The following is a 25,047-nucleotide window of genomic DNA, read 5'->3' as shown; positions in this document are numbered from 1 at the left end:
ATGCAGCTGGAACTAATTAAATTTAGATATAGTTATATATCTTACTATACACATCTGTTCAAATCCTACATTCTTCATGAAGTTTTCTTTGATAAACCTAGCTAAATGTTAATCCTAATCTCCAGGGTTTAATACAGTTAAGCACATACACTTAATATGCATTTTTCAGTTAAACTCTGATAGTTCTTAATTTACAATACAGGATGCTAATACATTCCTTGTTTATTTCAAAGAGTGGCTTTGAGGTTAAAATGTTTGGGGTTAGTATTCTGCATTGTATGTGTGCGTGTGAAGGTATCTGTAAACCATAATGCCCCATACTATTATATATTGCTTTTGTTTCTGCTTTCCCTTGAGGCACCATAAGGAATATATGATAGCTACTCAAAGACCTAAGGCAGCAGACATAATACTGGGGTACTCATGGCAGATGAAGATTGCCCAAAATATGTATGAGCACAGACTCTGTTCTAAGGCAATCAGTTCTTTGATCCTCACTCCCCTTAGCAGCCATTCCTAAAATTGACCTGTCTGAAAACCTGCCCTGGGGTCATGTGGGCTTCTTTGCAGCCTGATTTATCCCAATGGTCCGTCCCCTACTTTACAAAAGAAAGGCATAATTCTTCCCCATCCCAAATCTTACTAGGGTGCAATACCCTGGGGATGCAAAAACCTCCACCACACCAGAAAAGGAACAATCGGCTGGTGAATGAGAATGGGTAACACATCCTTTTACAAGTCAGGTGGTTGTCAGTTACTTGCTTTCAACAAAGTTGAAAGAGAACCTAATCAGAGTTGTCAGCTGATAGATCATTAGAAGTATTTTTTCTTTGTTAGATCTCTATGTGATTTTTTGGCATATAATTTGGAAGGAGTTCAAAGAACTGAGTGGCATTACTCTAACAAAACTCCATTCATTCTCATCTACTTATTTATGCGAACAAGTTTTCTTCATGCTTATATCCATGGAATTGAAAACTTGGAATAGAATGCACTCTATTAATACTCATCCACTGATAAAACAAACTAGTTGAAAAAAATTCATCCAATTCCTTCTCTGAAAGATGCATTTCCAACAAAATTTTACTTTTGTGATTAATATCTATTTATAAATATTTGAAATATATTTGTTGGTGATCAGTTGAAATAATTTATGATCACAGGAAATTTAAAAATACTTAAATTTCAATTTATATACACATTTTTATTACAGTGAAATAGATGATCAAGAAGGCAGTTCAAATATAAAATATATTATTGGGATAAAATTCCAGAGGGGATCTGGAATGTAAATATGAGTTCCAGAAGATAAAGGAAGGATGTAAATTGTCCAAGTATAAAAAAGATTGTATTTTAAAAGGTGAATATCGGTGAGTATTAAATCCCAATGGTACTCTGAGTTCACTGGTTACATTTAAAAAAAGTGACAGTTACAAAGTATTTATAACAAGCGGGAAAAAAATGTAGATGGTACTTTAAACTGGATAAGAACATACAAAACTGAGGGCTTCTGAGCAAAAAAGTTTGAAGATCTTGAACGCAAGAGATGTTTGCTCTGAGACTGTCACTGAACCATTTTTGGGGGTATTCAAACGCAGGTTGGACGAAAACCTGTAGCTTTATGGTGCTTATATGGATTTAGGACCTTGCATTGTATTATTTATTTTCATTCATTTTCATCTCCTCTCCGCGTCGACTGCAAGCTCTCAGAAGACCAGGGACTTCGATTCCTGGCTCAGCGCCTGTACACAGGGGACACTCCCCAAACACCCCCGGGATGAATGACTTCATCGTGAGAACGCTACGGGTTAAAATCCCCGGCCCGCACTCTGCTTTTCGCTCGGCGTGGCTCGCCCGCCGCGAGGCCGGGGAAGGCGTGGGAAGCCCCCGAGGAAACTCTGAGCACTCGCTGCTGCGGGCGGGGCCGGGCGGGGGCCGGGGCGCGGAGGCCGCGGCCCGGGGGAGGTGCCACCGCGTGCCGCCGCGCAGGCGCGCAGCCGTCTCCGCGTGAGTGCGCGCAGCGGCGCGCCTGTCCCCGCGCGGGCTCCGTAGCGCGTGTGCAGGCTGACGCAGCTCGCGGGCCCTCCTCCTGCTCTGCAGCGGCGTCGGAGGAGTTTTGGGCGTTCGGGAGGGGGCGAGGGAGCGAGAGTCGAGAGAGGGAGGCGGCGGCGGCCGGGAGGAGGAGGAGGAGGAGGAGGAGGAGCAGGCGCCGCCATGGCCGCCGCTATCACCGACATGGCCGACCTGGAGGAGCTCTCCCGCCTGAGCCCCCTGCCCCCTGGCAGCCCCGGGCCGGCGGCGCGGGGCCGGGCTGAGCCCCCCGAGGAGGAGGAGGAAGAGGAGGAAGAGGAAGAGGAGGCGGAGGCCGAGGCGGTGGCGGCGCTGCTGCTGAACGGCGGCGGTAGTGGGGGCGGCGGCGGCGGCGGAGTGGGGGGCGGCGAGGCGGAGACGATGTCGGAGCCGAGCCCCGAGAGCGCCAGCCAGGCCGGGGAGGACGAGGACGAGGAGGAGGACGAGGAGGAGGAAGACGAGAGCAGCAGCAGCGGCGGGGGCGAGGAGGAGAGCAGCGCCGAGAGCCTGGTGGGCAGCAGCGGCGGGAGCAGCAGCGACGAGACGCGCTCGCTGAGCCCGGGCGCCGCCAGCAGCAGCAGCGGGGATGGGGACGGCAAGGAGGGCCTGGAGGAGCCCAAGGGACCGCGGGGCAGCCAGGGCGGCGGCGGGGGCGGCAGCAGTAGCAGCAGCGTCGTCTCCAGCGGCGGCGACGAGGGCTACGGGACCGGGGGAGGCGGAAGCAGCGCGACCTCGGGGGGCCGGCGAGGCAGCTTGGAGATGTCGTCGGATGGGGAACCCCTGAGCCGCATGGACTCGGAGGACAGGTCAGTGCACTGAAGCGTTTCCCCTTCCCTCCCTCCTCTGGCACTCCGGGGCCCCTCCGAGGGGACCAGGGGGACTTTTTGCTGAGATCCCCCTGCTCCCCGCATCCTCGGCCCCTCCCCCAAGCTCTCAACTCGGAAATCGCTCCCGGCCGCCGCGCCCCTCTCGCAGCGGATAGCGGCTTCCAACTCTCAAACCGTTTCCCCCCCAACTCTCCTTACCCCGCCCTCTTTCTCCTGGGCTCGGCACTCCTGGCGGACCTGAGGACAGCTCTAACTCGGAAACGATCCCCGAAGTAGGCCCACGTCCTCGGGCGGAGCGAAGAGGGCCTTGATGTACACACCTCGGTACACAAGGTTAGCTTCCTCCCGCCGTGTTCGCGAACACTTGTCAGAGCTGTAATTGACAAGTGTTTTCCAACATGGCTGGTCTCGCCTGGATTTAAGAGAACTTCCTTGTTCAGGGAGGAGACCCCCAACTATCACTTTCCTCTGCTTAAAAAAGAAAAGACTTTTTAAAAATATTTAATCCCTGCTTCCAAAATTCCTCTTGTAGTCATTAATGTGGTCTCTAGCGTGATTGGAATAGCTTCTCTTGTTTTGTGGTCGAATCTGGGAGAAAGTTTAAAACGTGTATAAATCATTGTAGAAAACAATCATGAATTGGTGTCCTTTACAATAACTTTGCGGAATCAAAGGGAGTTGGAATCGTGACAAAATACAGTCTAGAAGGTACAGTAGTATGCGGTTTAAAATCTATAGAGTAATGCTTCAACGTGAGAGTCATGATTTTAGGTGATAATATTTAAAGTCGTGTATTGGAGAGGTCTGAAGGAATTAGTAGCATTTTCCGAAAGCTTGTTAGAAATAACGTGGAGACTGGCAAAACTGCGCTTCGTATTTTCGGGACGTTACAAAAAATTTATTGTGCTAGTATGTTTCAGTTGTTACTGTCATTACTTTTTATTTCTTTGGAAAGCTTCGTATTTTAACTAATTGGTTTTTAATGTACTTTTTTAAACAGAACCACGTTACGTATTTTCAACTGCTTCTAAAGTGTATTAGCGTTTATTTCGATCATTTGCTAATGCTTTGATGAACAGTAGAATTTTTTAACAGTCGATACTGACTTGGACTTAAAAGTTTAAGTATTCTAAAGTTCTAGGAATTCGGATTGTTCACTGATGAAGATAAGTACTTTGGTTTCTGTTTAATGGTATAAGAAGCGTAAAGCCCTAAATGTTTTGAAAACATAGCATTAGATTCTGTTTGATATTTACTTTGATATCTGGTTAAGAAAACATCTTGGATGGCATAAAATAGACTGTACAGACTTTAGAAAAATTGTCCTGAACTATAGCGTCATGGGCAGGAAAGAGAATGTCTACAAGAAAATTAAAAATTGATGTGAACTGCACAATGAAGCGTGTGCTGTTTATCATTTCACTGTATCCTCCTTTCTCGGCACCAGCAGATATTTGAAAGTTGACATTAGTTGGTACGATCAGCATCTACTACAGTTCTTCGTTTGTCTAGTACACACGCAGACACACACACTCTTGCCTACCACTGTACAATTTAAATGTCTCAATCATTTCATTCTCACAACTCTTGTGGAAGATGGATATTATCTTGACTTCCATTTAGCAGATGAAGAAGCAAGTTGAGTGTCGTACTTAAAACAGTGAGCGTAGAACAGAAGTGGTGGAGCTGGATCTGAACAAAGGTTCTCCAGTGCCATGCTATTTCCACTTGACGAAAGTTAGAATAATTCACTTTAAATAATAGGTTGTATGTGTCAGAGGTTTTTTTTTTTAGTTACTATCTGTCCACTACATCCCTTTAGAAGACAGTGAATTATTAAAGTAATTTTCATTCAGGACGTGGAGTTTTGGCTTCATTTCATATTTATTAGATATTCACTTGAATATCTAATTTCTGCATCGTATTTCAGAGTAAGGAGTAAGATACTGGTGCAACAAGTCCAAATAAGATTAAACATACTTACTTTCCTTAATACTCTAATTAGAGACACAAAATATTGTAATCATTTTGCCATTTCAGTGTAATGTATGAAAAATCCCTGACGTACTAGTGAAACTGATTGTGGTCTTGATAATCTTAATCCTGAAATATCCCCTTGTTGCCTTTGAATTTTCTTTTGAGTTTGAAATTTGGAAAAGATGCATAATTCTTACAAACTGTCCTGCAGATTACCCCCGTCTTTGTGCATTTTATAGATTGATTTCATGGTAGGAAGTCTTTATTTTTGTAAAGGATGGAAGGATATGGTGGTTTTAAAGTGCTTTTAAAGAAACTTGAGGCATTCCTATTACAATGATTTTATTCTCATTAGATTTTACTCTTTCTGTGGGACTTCAGTTTTTTTAATCACTTTGAAATTAGACTGCACTTTTGAGTGATCTAAAATACTTTAGATTTTGTTGAACTCTCTTAAATGTTTTTAACTGTAAGTCCTTTTTTTTAGAGAAGAACTAAATATAAAAACTTAGATACTAAAGCTTGTGATCCAAAATGTCAGCTTACGAACATGTGTTGGAAGTGGTGTGTGGTGAAAGGTGACTAATTTATGAATGATTAAATGATACTTGGTACAAAAAACATTATTTTCCCCAGGAGAAAATTATTTATTCAAAACCAGTGTAAGTGTATTAGTGTGTTTATTTTGGTAAATTTAGAAAACTTTAAAGTTGATATGTAATTTACTTTTCGTTTGGTTATAGAGATAATGGAATTTTCTTTGGGGGGAATATTTAGCTGTGCAAGACCACTAAAAACTAGTTTTTCTTTTACTTTGAACTTAAGTACTTTTTAATTTAAAAAAACTTTAAGATAAATCTTTTAGGTTAGTTTTAGAGGTTAAATTAACTTTAATAGGATTTTAGAATTTAAAAATGCCTCTAAAATTTTTTTAGTTTACGAATTAGTTCTAGCTATTGAATCAGATTGTACATGAAAGTACTTTTAGGTTCTTATCTGTATATAGGTGAATTGATAACTATAGCCTCTATTTTTGGTTGTTTCTTTAATATATGTGTGTGTGTGTGTATATCTCTGTCTCCCCAACTAGAGTGTAAACCATGACTTATTTTGAAAACGCCAAGACCACTTTCAGCCGTTTTTATGAGCCTTTCTGGATAAGTCCAGGTGTCAAGTGAAAAGGGCATGTGTAAAGGTGGGGTGATAGTGCAAGCGAATATAGCATGAAAGTTAATGGTCAGCCAAGGCCACAAACCCTTACCATTTTGTGGGTCAAAATTTGGACTCCCAGCCTCACGGGTTGCAAACTTTGAGATAGGATTAAGATTAGTTTGACACTGGAAAAACAGGCTTATATTGCCTAATTTCCCAGTAGTGTCATTGGGAAGATCTTTTTCCAGTATAGAGGCTAAACTTTTAAATCAGATTAATACTAAAAGGCTGCATGTTGAGGTTATCATCAAGATTTATTAAGGATCTTTTTGGTTGAGGCAATGTAGTACTTACTTTGTGAAGTAATATTTTGCTCAATACTTTGTGATGGAGTGCCCTTTCACTAGCTACCTCTTTCACCTCTGAAGCAGCTGTCAATCGTCTCCAGCATCCCTCTTTAAGCTACCCTTTTATTTTGATTAAATTTAGGGAGAAGAGCTCTAATAGGTCTCAGTTTTCATTGGTAGCATATTGTAACTCTCAGTTAAGGAAGGTATGGCTCTGCTAAAACCTAAGCAGACAACAGTAAACTTTAGGATTGAATTTATATGGAGAGATTCTAAGGGATCATTTTACTTTTAAGAAACCTTAAGACTAGTTTCTTGGTTCAGTTAGGAAGTTCAGTGTATAAGCTAGTTTGCTACCAAACACAGGTATTTACTATGTGCAGGACTCTTTACTGGGTGTTATAGGAGATAGGAAGACAAAATCCCACTTCATTCATCTTGCATATTACTGTTAGACTTTTAATTCCAAGGTGTAGGTTTTGCCATAGCTCTTAGCACAAAATTTCATTGACTCTAAACAAAGTTAGAGGTTTCACACCTTGCCTATTGTATTAGTTATTTATTGTTGTGCAACAGATTTCCCCCAAGTTTAGCAAAGATTTGTTATTACATGTGGTTTCTGAGAGTCAAGAATGAAGAGGCTTAGCTTGGTGGTTCTGGCTGAGGGTCTCATGAGGTTGCAGTGAAAATGTTGGCCAGCACTGCAGTCATCTGAAAGCTTGACTGAGGCTGGAAATCCAATTCCAGGATGGCTCATTTATGTAGCTCTTGGCAGGAAGCCTCAGTCACTCCCCAAGTCAGTTTCTCCATAGGGTTTTTTGTGTGTCCTCATGACATAGCAGTTTCCCCCAGAGCAAGTGATCTGAGAGAGCATGCAAGGAAGAAGTCGCAATTCCATTTTACGACTTAAATGTGCATGCTCACATTTTCTTCATATGTCTTCATTTAGCAGATAAGTTTTTCCTATTACTTGTTTTATCGTATGCTGATGCACAAGAATTGCTTCAAATTTATGTTGACTGAGACAACCTTTCAAAACCCATCAAAATGCCACAATTACTATGTGTGATAGATATTTATTCTACACAGGTACATAGAACTCCCATTATGTACCAGGTACTATTGGAGGTTCGTAGAACCCCCGTTATGTGCCAGGTCCTATTGGAGGTACTGAGTACACAGCAGTGAATAAATAAAGCCCTTGACCTCATGGGTGGAAGAGACAGACTGCACACATGAACTGATAGTAGGTAGTAATGATCTCTTACCTTTATTATGAAGTAATATAGGGTCTGAAATCCCCCAAAGTACTGTACCACCTGTTAAATAATGTGGCAAGTATCTCTAAATGAGTGCTCCAGAAACTTGTAAAAGAATGTGCCAGACCAAAATATTTTATTAGAAAATTTACATTTTAATTAATTATCTATTCTGTGGTTGACCTAAAAAACCTTGTAATACCTTTTATTTTTAATAGTTTTTAATATGTAAGCGAAGCTACTAGTGATTTATTAGTAAAAAGCTTTGGGGTATGTTTTTTCGGAATGGTAATGGATTTGTAGTGATCTTAATCACATGTTGAATTCATTTTTATGAGTAATAGTTTGCATTTGTGAAAATAATAGTTGTAACGACCTTAGAACTAAATGGGTAGTTTTGGGCATGCATAGGAGATCAGATGGATGTTTGGATTTTTAAACGAATCTTTTTTTGAGCATTACTGATGGTTAACATTGTGCCCTGTTTAGTGATTGGAAAGAACTGTGATGGTACCCCCCCCCCAGCTATTTAGTTTTTAAAGGGAAGACTAAAAAGATGATTGCATTATTTTCTAGTTTTTCTGTAAATTGTTTGTGACAGAGTACATTAAAATTAAAACTGGAGAGTATTGTAGTCACTAAAGTTTAGATGGGAGAGGGAACTGGATTTTAAGGTTAGGTGAGTGATGAAGAGAAATTTCTAGAAGTCTAAATGAAACATAGGAAGGAAAGAGCCTAGCATATTCAGGAGACTTCAGATCTAGGATCCTGCCTAGACCAGAGGATCTATTGGAACGGGGAAATAAGAATTAATGGCTGAAGTGGGGCCTTTCACGCTAGGTGAAAGTGTGCACATTTCTCAGCATAGGTTTATAAATCATGTTCTTTTGCCTCTCGCCAACTTCTGTCTTTGTAATTCCTGGTCATATTCAGGTGTTACCTTGAACATTTTTTCAGACAAACTATCCCTGATTCTTTGTTAGACACATTTCTAGCACCCCAGGTTCTTCATTGCTCTTCTCACAATTTGAGTAACCATTTACTGTTTTTCTCTCCTGCTAGATTGTGTGCTCGCTGGGAATAGGAACTGTGTCTGTTTTGATTACTGCTCTATCCACAGCACCTGATAGAGTGTTTGACACATTTTAGGTATTCTTAAATATATTTTGGGTGAATGATGAAACTCGTGTGATACAGGAAAATTAATCGTATGTGGCAAAGGTAGAGCAGGAAAGTTTGGGAGCTGGGAGACCAATTAGGAGGTAGTAGGAATAGTGCAAGTGTGAAATGAAGACACTTGAGCTAGGGTCGAGCTGGAGGGAAGCCATGCTTGGGAAACTGAATCAAAGGAAAGAAAAGCTAATTTCCTGTTGGTCTATAAGAAAAATGTTGTTACTATTTTTGAGTAAAAAGTTTTTTTCTTGAGGATTTAATTGGAACAATAGCTTACCTTATTTTTCCAGACACATGTACCACTAAAATAACCAAAGGAACTTTGGGTAGTGAAAGAGCGTGAGCCTTAAGTCAGAAAGACTTGTGTTGTTATAATTTAACTTCTCAGAAGTTGTTTCTGTACCTGTGAAACAGGAGAAATATTTTAGTGTTATGATTAAGTGAGGTGGGCTATGTAAAGGGCCTAGGGCTGTATTTAATTCAGTCGTTTACCCTTTCATTTCTCATGCATAGAGTTGTGGAAAGAATACTCTAGTGAGTAAAAGTAATCAATATTGTAGTACTAGCTCTACTAGGGACTGCCTGCAGGAAATTTGGCAAATTATTTCGTTTCTCTGAACTTCAGATTGATTCTTTTTCTTAAAAATGAGAGTTTTTGACTAAACAGTGTAAGGTAATTTGGAGCGCAAATGTGACGATTCTGCTGTAGACTTGGCAAGTACTCTAAATAGAAGTCAAACACAAAGATATGTTCTGTCCTTTAGACAAATCCAGAATATTGCAAGTGTGGCTTTGCTACATCCAGGATCTCAAAGATTCTTTAGATAGATGCTTCTGGATTCAAAAGGCGCCATAATTCTATTTCATATTTATGGTGGTGTATTGAAAAACCATTTGCGTTTGTCTTCTTTAGGCCGTAACATTCTTCAGATTATATCAGGTCTTATTTATCTTTGTACTTCCAGCGTTTACCTACCACACCAGCCTGTTACACTGCCTGTATCCCGTGACTCAGTCATTGGTTGACTTGAACTGACTGTGGAAGTACCTAATACATACTTCTTTGTCACTGTTATTAGTATAGCTGCATGAAACAAGAAAGAGCCATTCTGGATGTAGTGTCTTTCCCCTATTCTTTTTAATAGCAGATGTGGAAATAGGATTTGAAACAAGTTGTGATTATTTGATTAATTTGAAAAAGCAGACTTCCCCAACTTACATTTTGTTCCCCAGTGAAAGATAAATTTACATAGTATTTTAGGAGAAAACTGCTGTCTAGTTTGCTTAAGGTTGGATACTCTTGAGCTTATTGACAGGATTTTGAGAAGTTCAGTTCCCTGCCTCCTCATGAACAACCTAGTGAGAGGAGGAAGGGTGCAGAGATGATAACCTGTCCAAAGTCACACAGCTCCTTGAGAAAGAAGCAGGCAGTCCTGGCTCCTCACATGGGCTTAGCTACGTACTGCCTTCTAGAACTGTTAACACAACCTTGACAGGGAAGCTTAAAGAAAATAGTATAAGTAAGTGGCTGTTTTAATTTTCAGCCTTTTTCTTTTGCGAAGAATAATTTATATGCTTGAGTTCATTTACATTTATGGGCCTTCTTTTCTTTTTTTTTTTTTAAAGATTTTATTTTTTCCTTTTTCTCCCCAAAGCCCCCCAGTACGTAGTTGTATATTCTTCGTTGTGGTCCTTTTAGTTGTGGCATGTGGGACGCTGCCTCAGCGTGGTCTGATAAGCAGTGCCATGTCAGCGCCCAGGATTCGAACCAACGAAACACTGGGCCGCCTGCGGCGGAGCGCGCGAACTCAACCACTCGGCCACGGGGCTAGCCCCTGGGCCTTATTTTTGTTTGTAATATTTATAATGTACAGACTATGTAGCTTAGAGTCCTCTTAAGGCTGTGAGATATAAAAGTTAATTTTTAAGTGTTGTAGCTATTCAGTCTTTAGGGGAATAAAGAGGCTTTATTGACATTTTACTTTAGTTTGAACACTTTTCAAGGACCTTGACTTGATTTCTGTTTTTCATTTATATTTCGAGTTTCTAGAAAGATGAACTGTTACCAATTAGAGAGAAAACAGAGATTTTAAAAGTGTTAGTATTTCTTAGTAACTATGTGTACTAGTTCATTCTAAATTATAAAGTTTTGTCATTACTTTTTATAAATAGTTGTTAAAATATGAGATTGGATCAGTCAGCATAGACTTTTTATTGCTTTAAATGTATGTCGGCAATTAGTCATTCAAATATCTCTTTTGAGGTGTTGAGAGCTACTGTAGTCATTCTTGTCAGAAATGTGTATACTGAAATTATCTGAAAATCATTTTTATGATTTAACACTAACTTTTTTTTAAAAAACACCAAATACATGATTCTTTTCATATAAAATGGGTGGTGGTCTTCATAGCAGATGTTTTACATACCATCTTTGGGTATAGACATTTTTCTGGAAATCCTTTTTAAGAAAGTAAAAGATAACTCCTTATAGTGTAATTGTATTGTAGTAGAATGTTTCTAGTATTTCAGTCTTTTTGAAGCTACTTGCTTGCTGATCTCTTAAACTGGATGAAAAATGTGGGTGGAACAATCTTAAAGGGCAGTAGACTAGAGATGAGAAACAAATTTAAAATCGTGCACAGTACATAGTGATGATAGGGGGATGCAACCTACTTGTTTTCCGTCGGCTATATTTCATCATTGTTGTGTAGAGTCCCTTTTGGCCAATTTAGTGAGTGCTGCTGGGTCTTGGGGAAAAATCTTTTATCTTTATTCAGAGAAATAATTGTGGGGATAGAGTCATCTTTTTCTTGATTAGAAAAATCCGTTTTAGCTTTTTAAATTACTGTGATAATAGCTTGTAATTACAGTAATAATAGTAATAATAATATCTTGGTTTTGGTAATGATTTTTAGTGTGCCTCCAATTAATTTTTATGATTATCTAAGTGTGTGACAAAGCCATATATTTTACTTGCCTTAAAGATCCCACTTAAATTTGTCAGTAAAAACTATGTGAGTTTTTACTGTGTGCAAGACACTAGCTATGTTTAGGAGTTTACTCTAAATGAGAGATTTATGGGTGCTTCGTAGTGCAGATCATAAGGAAGCAGAATTCCTTGCACTTTAGGTGAGTAGGAGGGGCCCTAGAGACATTTGACTTGAGCATATATAAAACGTATAATAAAAAGGGCACTTGTCTTTACTCTTTTTTCTAATTGTTTCTGAATTTAAAGATCTGAAAGCCTATAGCACCACAGCAGTTTGAAAATCTGATGTGGTCTAAATTCCTTAATCCTATTTAAGACTGATTTCATAACTTACTATTTGTTCTTGATAGATAAGAAGTAAAGTAACTGCCCCTTTGTCCCTGGAATAAATATTTGGAGTTGGATTTTCTGTTGACATTGTTAGGCTCGTATCTGTTTCAGTGGCCTAAGTTCTAAATCTGGGACAAGTTCTACCTGAGATTGTGTTGCTTTCTATGACTGACCTTGAATCAATTTTTTTATGAAGCTAATTGTATGAATCAAATTTTATAGTTTATCTTGTTAATAAAACTGTCTGTGCAAATGAGTTAAATTATTTGTAAATGCTAAATCTTTTTTTTTTTGTGTGTGTGTGTTATAGATATACAAAAGCAAAGAACCAACTTCTTGTTATGTGCACACAAGATAAAACTGTGTCAGTTTTTTTGATGTACAAAAGAGGCTGCAATTCAGTATTTCTTCTCAGTAATTTACTCAGATTTTCTTTTTTGTATAAATGTGGCAAATTGTTTGGCATTACTGTTATGTACTTGAGTGACTTGGCAAGTCACATAATGTTTGTGTCTCAGTTTCTTACTGTAAGATGAGGGTACTAATAGTACTTACCTCATATGGTTGTTGTAAGCATTAAATGAGTTAATACATGTCAAGTATTGATCCAGTTACTATGACTGCACGACAACCAACTCCAACATTTAATGGTTTAAAACAATTATTTTGCTTAAGAAAAGCTACATCTTCGGTGTCAGTTTGGAACAGCAGTAAAGACTGGGGACTTCATTCAGCAGTAATCTCACTCACGATTCTGTCACATATCTGGTGCCTGGGCTGAGAAGACTCAAACAGCGGGAGCTGGAACGGCTGGGGCTCCCCAGCATCTCTCGCTAGCTCTGTGTACTTTCTTCACAGGATGTCTTCCACATGGTGGCTCCAAGGGAGCCAGATTTCTGTACATGCTAGTTCACGGCTCCCAAGCTGTGTGTCCCAGGAGAGAGAGACAGGCTGAAGCTGTATTGCCTTTTATGATCTAGCCTTGGAAGTCTGACAGCATCACTTCTGCTGTAGTCTCAGGCCTGCTCAAGATTCAAGGGAAGGTCATATAGACCCCCCCCCCCCCCACCTCTTGATGCCACATTGTAAGAAGACGATGTGGGAAAGTGTATATTGGTATGGCCATCTTTGGAGAATACAATCTGACACAAGCATGTAGAATGATGCACACTCGCACAGTAAGTGTTAGCTGTTATGATAAAGAATGGGAAGTCAGCTGTGAATAGTGCCTTACTTTTGTGATATAAATTTTGATATAATAAATTACATAATGCTTTTTTTTCCTTAAGAGAAAGTCATAAAATGGAACAGGCAGTTCATGGTTTTCTTGGAAGTACCTGTCTCTTTTAACTGGTTCAATTTTAGCTTTTAATCCCTTTATCAATGCCTAGAATCAGGAGCAGGGCACAGTTACAGTCCATTCCAGCAAATGGAGGTGAGGAATGGTATGGATAACTCAAGTAAAGAGTTTTTCTCTTAAAGCTGTATAATACCAGGTATACAACTTAAGACTTTTCAAAAATATAGGATCTTTTTAAATGCTTTGCACTGTTTCAAATTTTAACCTTTAGTAATTTTGATTAGAAGTGTGGGAGAGCCAGAGTAATCTTTCTAGTAGTGAGTGGCTATTTTATTATAGATGAAAGGAATATCACCTGTTAGCCAGATAATAGTTTGTTATATGATCAGTTTAGGAATTCCCTGTGTATGGTTGTAATGTTGTTTATCTACAATTTGAGAAATACTTTGAAAACTGTCTATACTTATTTCTATCCAAAGTTTATTACTAATTATAAATTTAAGCTAAGTTTATCATGTTTGCTCTGATACTGCTAAATATTTCTTACTCAGACTAGTAGAATTTTTGTCTCTCGTGTCTCATACTACTTTCTTCATTCTATATGGAGGACCATGTTCCATTTTTAAACAGTTAGAATTATAGAATATTTGTTTTATAATAATTAAGATGCCTTGATCATCCTGTTTTTTTTTAGAGTTAGGCATTTTGGTAGCTTTGAAGTTATTTAAGAATGGGGGAAGAAGAGAAGGACCCAAAATTATCAAGAAAAATCCACCAACACAAATGAATTTCCTCACATATAACTGAGAAGAAGGCTGCAGATAAGGCTGCCCCTACTCATTTGGCCTCAGACTGAATTTTAAATTCAGCAGTTAACCTCAGAATAAAATTAAAACATTTCAGGTCAGACACATACTCTTTCCAGTCTGTTTCAGAGGAACATTTAAGCTTTGTTTCAGACGTAATCCAGATCAGTGGTTCTCAAACACTTTGCTTCTAAGGACCTCTTTGCTTTTTAAACGTTGAAGAATATGAATTATATCTCAATAAAGCTGTTAAAAAAGATACTGAGGGGCCAGCCCGGAGGCACACTGCTTCAGTTCGTGGGCTCTGCCTAAGCGGCCCAGGGTTCACAGGTTTAGAATCTGGGCACGGATCTACACACCACTCATCGAGCCGTGCTGTGGCCGTGTCCCACATACAGAATAGAGGAAGACTGGCACAGGTCTTAGCTCAGGGACCATCTTCCTCAAGCAAAAAGAGGAAGATTGGCAACAGTCCATTTGCTCAGGGCCAGTCTTCCTCACACACACACACAAAACCAAAAACAAACTCCTATTGAAGAAACCAAAGAGCTTTTGTTTATGTGGGTTTTATTTATCACTATTACAGGATTAGAAATGAAAACCGAGAACTTTAAAAAACATTTATTAATGTAAAAATAAACCAATTATATGTAACATAAACAGTATGTTTTTAAATGCAAAATAACTTTCCAAGTTACAAAAACAGAAGGGTGACACTGGTTTCTATTTAATGTTTTAATGTCTGGCTTGCACCTAGGTTCTCACATCTGCTTCTGCGTTCAGTCTGCTGCAGTGCGTTGCTTTGGTTGAACTATGTGAAGAAAATCTGGCCTCATACAGATATTTGCTTGAAAAAGGAAGGAGTATTTTAGTAACCTTTTTAGATAATTGCATGCCTATTTGATAATACGCCAAACTTGACGAGTGATAGTGTTTTAAAGATTGTTTGCCATGTGGAGATCTGAAACCATATCCATGATCTTTTCTTACTCTCTTACAGTAAGACCAGGTTCTTGTCCTTCTCCATCATGGTAATGTAGCATCTATGTTATTACTTCCTCTGCTCTTGTATCTTGTCACTTAGCAAGCTGATCTGTACTTCTCATTGTTGGCAACCCTGTCAGCCGTGGTCACATCCACCAAGCAGATATTTTGCTTTGAAGTAATTTGAGTTCTTGTATGTATCAGTGAGTTGGCCCTTGAATTCCCAAAGGAAACTGTGTTCATAAAATCCATGGAGTTAGTTACTGTAGATGTTGGAGTGGAAAACTCTGGTCTGCCAGATAGTTTCTTAACAAGGCCTGTGGAAAAAGGGGATGCTGTTATGTTGAAAATTTTCATGTCTCCCCCAGATACTGCATTGGAATTTCTAAGAATTTGTGTTTTTTTTTTTAAACTTAAGATTTTCTCTTGTCAATGTGTGTGTGTGTGTGTGTATGTGTGTGTATGCTTTAGTTTATCATTCTACAGTATGAGATAGTTCCTTAGATAGTCTGGTATCTTAGGAGTCTGGTCAATCTCATAATAGTGAAAGAGATCCTTCAGAGTCTTGCCACTTAAAGTGTCGGAGCGGCATCATCAGCAGGTAGGCACTTGTTAAAAATACAGTATCTCAGACCCTGCCCCAAACCCACTGAGTTCAGAATCTGCAGTTAATAAGATCTCAGGTGATTTATATACATATTAGCTTGAGAAGTGCTTCTTTAGATTATTGAAACAATCTGAATACTGTGAGTACTTTTTTCTGGCTTAGGTTTTCTTCCAAATAACAGGCTGCTTTTGTTCACATTTTACAGAATCACTGTGTTCGTTGGAAAGGAGAATTAACTGAGTGAAAAATTTTAGTATATGTATAATCCTAGAAGTATTATAAGATCAGGTGGAATGTCACCTTCTAGTTCTGGTCATCTTGTTATCTTACTATTATAGGAAGAAGGACACTGCTTTCTGTGAAATATGTATCTAGTTCAGGGTCCTGTCACAATCAGAAATTACCTGTAACTTGTCTCTTGTGCTCTCCTGCATCAGGATGGTTGCCTTCATCAGTCTTAAGAGTAGACCCAGTGACGCAGTGGTTAAGTGCGCACGTTCCGCTTCAGCGGCCCAGGGTTCGCAGGTTCCGATCCCGGGTGTGGACATGACACCACTTGGCAAGCCATGCTGTGGTAGGCATCCCACGTATAAAGTAGAGGAAGATGGGCACGGATGTTAGCTCAGGGCCAGTCTTCCTCAGCGAAAAGAGGAGGATTGGCAGCAGTTAGCTCGGGGCTAATCTTCCTCAAAAAAAAAAAAAAAAAGAGTAGAGAGAACCACTGATTCTAGCATGAATCTGGGACCAAAAGGGAGTCTGGAGGCTTAGAATTGGACACTTCCTGGAGTTGGAGGAGCCTAAGAGGAGCTGTGAAGCAGGACTCCAGTTGGCCCTGCAAGGCTACGGGAGGCTCTTTGGGGAAGCTGCGCATGTGGGGGGTGTCTCTTGAGTCTTCCAGGGCGTCAGACCTGCCCTTCCTTTGCCATTGCATTGCAGCTTGGTTGCAATGGTAGACAAAGTTCATCCTCTTTCTTTCTTTTTTTTTTTGAGGAAGATTAGCCCTGAGCTAACTACCGCCAATGCTCCTATTTTTTGCTGAGAAAGACTGGCCCTGAGCTAACATCATGCCCATCTGCCTCTACTCTTTATGTGGGACGCCTACTACAGCATAGCTTTTTGCCAAGTGGTGCCATGTCCGCACCTGGGATCCGAACCAGCAAATTCCGTGCTGCTGAGAAGCGGAACCTGCAAGCTTAACTGGTGCGCTGTTGGGCCAGCCCCAAAGTTCATCCTCTTAACACAGCAGTATGCTGTCCTTTTGTGAAGATCTGTATGCACATGAAGTACTGTTTTTCAAATGAATGATAGTGAACGTAGATTGATGAAACAACGTTTAGTATTCCTGGATATTTGGACTTGTAAGTTTCCCTTCTGTGATAAAGTTGATAAGCAAAAGTATGTTAAGCACTATGAAGATAGACTCTGTATTGCTAGTTGAATTTATCACAAGTATATGAGTCTCTTGAATTTGCTTTACTTTGTCCAATTTAAAGAAAACTGATTTGGTTTCAATTTCAACTAATTTTAGACTTTAAAATAAAAGCAGTACAGGTATGTGGTTAAAAGGATGCAAAAGGGCATAAACAGTGACAGTTTCTCTCCTGTTTCCCCCTCTCCCACAACATCTGCAGTGTTCTGTGGGTCCTTCAGAAAAGATTCTGCCTTTAGAGGGTAGCTATATCTGTGTCTGTCTCCCTTCGCCACGTAGGGATGCAAATTGGAACATGACGCCCTGCACTTTGTGTGTGCGTTTTACTTAACTGTACTTTGGAAGTTATACCACAATAGGTCATTGAGGTTTATCTCTTTTCCTGAGATTGTTTATAAATTGAGTGTGATTGGTTGTTCACTTAAAACTGTTATATTATTTGCTTTTGAGTTAATTAGTATGGTCTACCAAAGTATGAACTTTAGGGTTAAAATATATGAAGCAAGTGATAAAGAAAATAGGTAATCATTTCATGGTTAAGGGTCTCATGAAACTTGAAACTTTTAGGATTTAAATAAAATTCGTGTTTCAATATAGAGAAACCACCATCCCTACAATTTATTACTGCAAAAACAAACAATATATGAATAAATATTCAGAGTCAAGAGCTGATTTACATTTGAGAGTTTTGTAGAGATTCCAGAGTTTTAGAATGAGGTTTTAGAGTTGAAATTTAGAATCTATATATTGACAGATAGCCAGATAAACTTAAATACTTGAATATCCTTTAAAAGGAAATCTGAGACGTTTTTCATATCTGAAGCATCCTACAAAAACATTTCTGTTTGCTTTTTAAAATGGGCACATTTGATGTTAGACGCAAATCATTATTAAGCTTAATTAAGTTAAAATTCAGTTTAATTCCTAGGTGTGAGCAAATAAGGTTGTCGTGGTTATAGGTGAATGTTTTTATATTTAGAAAGCTTGTGCTGAAATAATTGTGGTTGAAGTATCCTGTTTGCAACTTGCAGATGATTCAGAAAAACAAATTACATATAGCATATTGGGCAAAATGTTAATTGTTGAGTGTAGATTTAGATACACTTTTCTGTGTCTTTCAAATTTTCCATAGTAAAAACTCAGGGATAGGGAGGTAACCTCTTAAAAGTTAATATAGTTTTCATAATTTACTGGTACTTAAATTGCAAGCAGATATATAACTTTTGATAGATTTAATCCAAAAACATTCTTACTGTTGACCCTTTGATTAAAACTACTCCCATATAGTTTCTCTGTTGGGGAGGTATTGAAAAAAGAAAATAGGGAATTTGCTTTTAAAATGAAGACAAAAGTGTATTATGTTTTATTAACATGTGAAATTTTGAGCATTCAAAATTATTTAATTTTATTTTATTACTACTAATATGTATATTTTTTGGTAAATAAAAATGATATGTAATACTTCGGTGAAGAAAAGTGAAGGAGATTCATCAGCATTTTGTCTTTTTTGGTGGATAGAGGTTAGTTAAAAAAAAATTGAGGGCCAGGAAAGGACATTTTATTTGGACTTTGGTAAAATCAGAAAGCTTTTACTACAGCCAGTTCTCTCTCGTCTGCTTTTTTATTTAGAAGGGAAAATACAGCAAAATTTCCCAACTTCTTTGAAATGGAAAGGGGTGGGATGTGGCTGCAGTTGTATTCTCAGGGTGGTGAATAGAAGGAAAGATTTCAGATCAACAAGCCATTTGCAGAACTGTAAAGATAGTCTTTTGATTCTCAATTATTTACATCTGGAAACTATTACTTTATTACTTTATCATGCTTCTTAGAACTATGGCAGGGACGAAATGTGGGGGGATGTGTGTGTGTGCGCGCGCGTGTGTGTGTTTGTTTTTTTGTAGGGTATAGGGGAGTTCATGTTTGCCAAAAGTTACTTAAATTATCCCATATCTGATTTTGAGGTACTAGTGTGTTTTTTTTTTGTTTTGCCTTGATTTGTACTTTATTGCCAACTAAATAATTTCAAAGCAGTTTGTTTTCTTATGGAAAATATGGTTAGTATGCTTTGTTTGTATGGACAAGAATATCAAGTGGTAATCTTAATTAAATATTTATAAGATCATATTCATGTTAGTGAACTTCTAGGAATAACACAGCCTTTTTTCTTCTTTTGTAGCATAAGCAGTACTATAATGGATGTAGACAGCACAATTTCCAGTGGGCGTTCAACTCCAGCAATGATGAATGGACAAGGAAGCACTACTTCTTCAAGCAAAAATATTGCCTATAATTGTTGTTGGGACCAGTGCCAGGCTTGCTTCAACTCTAGTCCAGATCTGGCAGATCACATCCGTTCCATACATGTAGATGGTCAGCGAGGAGGGGTTGGTTTTGTCATTTCTTTTTTTCACTCCCTGTTTTTATTAGTTTTATTAATTTATAATTGCCAGTTAGTCTTTTTTTCTGAAGGTAATTTGGGATTGTTTTTACACAGGCTTTATTTTTTCAAAAAAAACCCACATTTTTTATTCCCATGTACTTGATGGAATCAAATTAAATAGAGCATATTATGTGTTGGATTTTAATTTGCTCTTAGGTATTTACTTTGAAGAAATTAGACTTTCTAAAATAGAGTGGGAATATTATAAATGAATACACTATATTTCAGAGTTCTAATGTTTTGAGTTGAGGACATTTAGGAATTGGCATTGTTTAGGATTTCTGTTGTTAGAGTGGTCCTAAATTATCCCTGATGCAGAAATTAACTGGAGATATTATCGGTACCACAATTAGTCTATACAATCCTATTGAACGACAGCCTGCACTCATTATTTGTGAGTGAGAATTGATCTTCTTTACCAGGTCTTGTCACAGCTGGCTTAGATAGAAAGTTCTGATTAGCCAGTATTGACCTATACCCTTTCAGGAATATGTTTAATTGTGTCGTTTCAAATAATTTTTATAGGGTAGTGAATAAAGAGCTAAGGAAATTAGTGAATCAAAGTGTAATGAACTGAAATATTATTTAGGATATTTGTAATTTTTTTTGACTTTATCTAGGTTTGTCTTGAATAGTTACCATACTTAGTACATTTTCCAGAAATTAAATTCTAAGTACAGGTAATTTATTAGAGCACACATTTTCTCTTAGCCTTCCATCACTATTGATATATGCTGTTAATAAAATGGTTAAAATCATCATGATTTAAGTGAGTTGGTAATTGTTTCTAAGGTTGTATTGATATATTTAGATTTTATTGATCTTTTTTTTTAAGATTAAACTATATAAGCACCCCAAAATGTTAACCAGTGGTGTTGCCTTTGAGATTTCCTTTGAGAATATTTGCCCTTGTCACAATATGTTGTAATGTGTTAGTAATCTTTTGACTACTTGAGCTTGATAAGGAAACGTTTGTCTTCTTATTAGGTTTAATCTATATGGTGTCTGAGTAGACACCAGATGGTGTATTAATGAACTGTGCCCATTGTATGGTATTTTCAGTGCACAACCCAGCTCAGTGGTTAGGCTACTTTGATCGTAGTCTTTCTTTCCCCCTTCACATATGTCAGATTTTTAGTGGGAGCTGTCTTAACTAAGTTGGTTTCTTGGTCATTAGAGAGTTGCCTTTTGTGAGCCAGTGCTTGATGTCACTTGGTATCTATCACTAACGTAGTCTTTTGAGCCATGGAATGATGCTTTTTTAGTCACTTGGCTTAGCAACTGTATATGGGATCAGGAGCTATGTAGAAGATCACTGGGCTTTTCTTAGTAGGTGTGGGAGAATTTCACATTTCTAAGTCTTGGATCCTACAAGTTGAGTTGGCACACAGCCTTATGAGAGTGTTTTCAGCCCTTTACAGATTTGTAGAAAAGGTGCCATTGCATACTGAAATGTATCATGTAATCCCTGCAAATTTACATGTACCTTATTGATATTACAGAGCTAGTCATGAAGTCTTGGTACTTCTACAGTAAGTATAAACTTGGTGAAATGAAACCCCCCCATATCATTTCTTGGACCCTTATTCATAAAATTACTTTATTATAAATAATAAGATTCTCTGGCTAATTTTAAGGGTGATGCTGTTTTGACCACAGAAGGGAGTCCTGGTCTTTGAAGGACATTAATTGCTAAACTACAAATGTGAAGGATCAGAGAAATGTAGAAAAGGCATCCTGTTTATTTCTATATACCGTTGGTATGTAGATGAAGCTTTCTGGGTGATAAAGTATGAATGAGAATTTGGAAACTTAATACTACTGTATAAGGCAGGAAATCTTGATCTGGTTTTGTGCTTTAGAGTAGTGGTTGGTTGGAACATCTGATTTTTTTTGAAATGGGCTTCAAAGTACCCTTTGAAGGGTACTTTTTAAAGAAATCGTTTTAACTGTTTTTGAGAGTATGATTCAGTGGCGTTAAGAACATTTACATTGTTGTGCAACCATCACGACTATCCATCTTCAGGACTTTTCCATCATCCCAAACTGAAACCCGTACCCATGAAACACTGACTCTCTAATCCTCCCTTCCCCCAGCCGCTGGTAACCACTGTTCTACTTTCTGTCTCTGTAAGTTTGACTATTCCAGATGCCTCATGTAAGTGGAACACATCTGATTTTGATGACATAGTTTTTTTTTTAGATTTCTTGTTTCTCTTCTTTCTACCCCAACTGTCATAATGGAACAGAAACAAAATAGGAAAAAATTGGTAACTCCAGAAGATTTTATGCTTCTAATTACTGAAAGATGACAATTTCACTGGAGCATTAAGTTATTAAGATCTAAATACTGTACTAATTCCTGTTCTTTTTCTCATCCCACTCTGGTCGTCATGCTGTGAAAAAACCATCATATATACAGCTTAGAAAGTTCTTTTCCTACCCATGTCATGTGGACTTTAATTATATTTGGAGACTGAAGTTAGGTAGAGTTTAGCTTTTTCTTTTCATATATCAAAGTGGGTGGATACTTTAAATGTACGTTTAAAGCTAAACTAACCATTTAAACACCAAATTATGAATATGTATATATTTTTTTCCTGAGTAAAATTAGTCCTGTTGCCAATCTCCCTTTTTTTGTGTAAGGAGGAGTGGCCCTGAGCTAACCTCTGTGCCAGTCATCTTCTGTTTTATATGTGGGTTGTCGCCACAGCATGGCTGACGAGTGGTCTAAGTCTGCATCCCGGATCTGAACTGGTGAACCCGGGCCGCCGGAGCAGAGCATTCCGAACTTAACCACTAGGCCATGGGGCAGGCCCCATGAATATATCTTTTTATTAAAAAAACATGAGTTCTTTCTCCTGTTTAAAAAATAAAAACAGAGGCAAAAAAAGTTTTTTTAACATTTTTTGTTAAATATAATAGAATTGTGTTCTTGGGTCCATACTTCCGTGCATGACTGGATTCAAAAACTAGACTGAGCTATTGTACTAATCAAATTTCAAATCCCAGTGTCCTCTTAATATATACCTCTAAGTCTTGGTAGGCGGGGAACTTCGTCTTGTAGGGTTTCAGTGGTTCAATAAGATCCATTAGTATTCTCTTCTTTCTATCTTAACTATTTCTCACTTTAAAAACAATTGCCAGAAAGAAATCTGTTCATGTTTCTGGATGCAGGAGTTGTTTTACATGATATTTTATTAAGTTTTCTTTTGTATATTTTCTTTGGTGTGTTTGAGGGGAGAGGGCCAGAGGAAGATTTTGGAGGATGATAGGTTAATTCTTTGAAGACTTGAATGAGGCCGGTTACCTTTATTTTATATAAAATGACATTTGTAGAGTCTCAGGGTTAAAGTGGAATGCTGCTAGGAAGTGAAATCAGTCAGGGGGTCTGTTTGAGTTTTGATTGTCAATCTGGTATCTCCTGAACACAACATGAAATTGGTCGTATCTGTTGCAATAAATAAGGAATATTTTATTTTTGTAATTTGAGTGTCTTATTGAATATTTTTTTCCTCTTTTATTAAATGTCTTTTAACAGAGGAAATTGAAAATGTTAATACATTTAATATGGTTAAAAATAATAGGATTACAAAATTATAGCTGTCATTTTAGACCCTGAGAGTCACCTGATTTGAGACAGAATAATTAGATATAAAAAATATTTTACTTCTTTTGTATGTTCACATTTTGTAAAGGAAATGAGCTGGTTTTTTGTTTTTTTTTGTTTTTTTTTTTTTTTGCTGAGGAAGATTTGCCCTGAGCTAACATTTGTGCCAGTCTTCCTCTAATTTGTATGTGGATTGCCGCTTCAACATGGCTGCTGTCGAGTGGTGTAGGTCTGTGACCAGGAACCAAACCCGGGCTGCTGAAGTGGAGTGCGCTGAGTTTAACCAATAGACCACAAGGGGTGTCCCTGCGCTGGTTTTTTCCTAAGAAATATTAGAGCTTAAAGGGATCATAAAATTATCCAACCCCTTCCTAACTTTAGATGGTGTGTCTCTTTATATAAAATTTTTTTGTATCATTTTACTGTAGAAGGAATCTAATTTCTTAGTAAAACACGCGTGTGTGTGTTTGTGTCATATAAGTTACTGCTTACTGGCTCTGCATTTGGCTGATTTTCATTTACTTTACCAGTAATAACAGACTTAGGCATCCTTAGACTCTGTCAGATTACATTATATTCTTTTGCAGTGGAGTTTTAAATTTACTTAGAGAAATTTTTTTTTTATTGCTTTTTCTCCCCAAATCCCCCCAGTACATAGTTGTATATTTTAGTTGTGGGTCCTTCTAGTTGTGGCATGTGCGATGCCCCCTCAACATGGCCTGATGAGCGGTACCATGTCTGCGCCCAGGATCTGAACCAGTGAAACCCTAGGCCGCCAAAGCGGAGCACACGAACTTAACCACTTGGCTACGGGGCCGGCCCCTACTTACAGAAAGTTTTGATGGATTCATTTACGCACTTCAGGTGTGAGATGTTAGTGACCAGATAAGTGTAAGTGCATTTATCTGTACTGTCATACAAGCTGTTGTGGATGTAGGTCATGCATGCATTGAGATAAATACACTGATACATTTCTTCAAGGCAATTGATCAAGGTGAAGACTAAGACTACCCTTGGTTTCCAGGTTTGTACCAGCCTTCTTTTTGGGAATTTTGGAGATCCTTGAAGGTAGAGCTGACCTATTCACGTGGTAGTGAGTAAGTTTTTCTAGAAGAGTTCTCAACAGAAGGCCCAAACCTCCCTGTAACACTGAACATTTAGACCTCTACATCTTATAAGTTAGGTCATTGTAAATTTGAAGATTATTTGGTAGTCCAGAAATAATTCTTTTAATGGCTGTGTGTTGTGTTTTTCTTTTTTTCTTGGATAGTCTGGCAGAAAAATCTGATGGCGGTTATTTTGAGAAGGCACCTCCATTGTCTAATATCATCCAAGTTTTGTGTTAACTAGTCTTTCTGAGAGAATGTATTATCTTACGTCCTCATCGTGTTTTGGAGTTATCAGATGTGTGCTCATAGTGTCTATTTGATGAAAAAGGAAATAGGGACTTAAGACAAATGATTCTTTTAGGATTGCATAGCTACAAAGCGTGAAAGAGCTGGGTGGAATTCAGGCGATCTACTTGGGTTCTGTTTCTGTTACGCCTAACACAGCCTAATAGGCCATAAGTCTCTATGTATCATGAGAGCTTGGACTATAAACCTCTGTGCCTCAGTATTCTAATTAACGTAGCTAGATCTTAATTCATTTAAGATGGTATAGTAGAACCATGACATTTTATTTTTTATTTTATTTTTTTTTTTTTTTAAGATTTTATTTTTTCCTTTTTCTCCCCAAAGCCCCCCAG

At 38.3% G+C, this 25,047-nt stretch overlaps 1 protein-coding gene across 4 annotated transcripts in view; it reads left to right on the top strand.

Moving 5' to 3' along the window:
- The first annotated feature begins 2,119 nt into the window (after positions 1-2,119).
- The window catches only part of AEBP2 (AE binding protein 2), a 96,321-nt gene continuing 73,393 nt past the window's right edge, over positions 2,120-25,047 (top strand). For 2 of the 4 annotated variants that reach the window (XR_006889812.1, XR_006889811.1), the window contains exons 1-2: positions 2,120-2,876; positions 19,427-19,634. Coding sequence is in view for 2 of the 4 variants with exons in the window: in XM_046670058.1 (XP_046526014.1) it covers positions 2,215-2,876; positions 19,427-19,634 (870 nt within the window). In the remaining 2 variants the exon portion in view is untranslated. The remainder of the gene's footprint in view (positions 2,877-19,426; positions 19,635-25,047) is intronic. The other 2 variants (XM_046670058.1, XM_046670049.1) reach the window with 2 other exon arrangements.

Source organism: Equus quagga, chromosome 1, assembly GCF_021613505.1.
Source record: "Equus quagga isolate Etosha38 chromosome 1, UCLA_HA_Equagga_1.0, whole genome shotgun sequence".
NCBI classification, from domain to species: Eukaryota; Metazoa; Chordata; class Mammalia; order Perissodactyla; family Equidae; genus Equus; species Equus quagga.
Note: the sequence above shows the minus strand (reverse complement) of the source record. Positions and strands in the feature narration are given on the sequence as shown.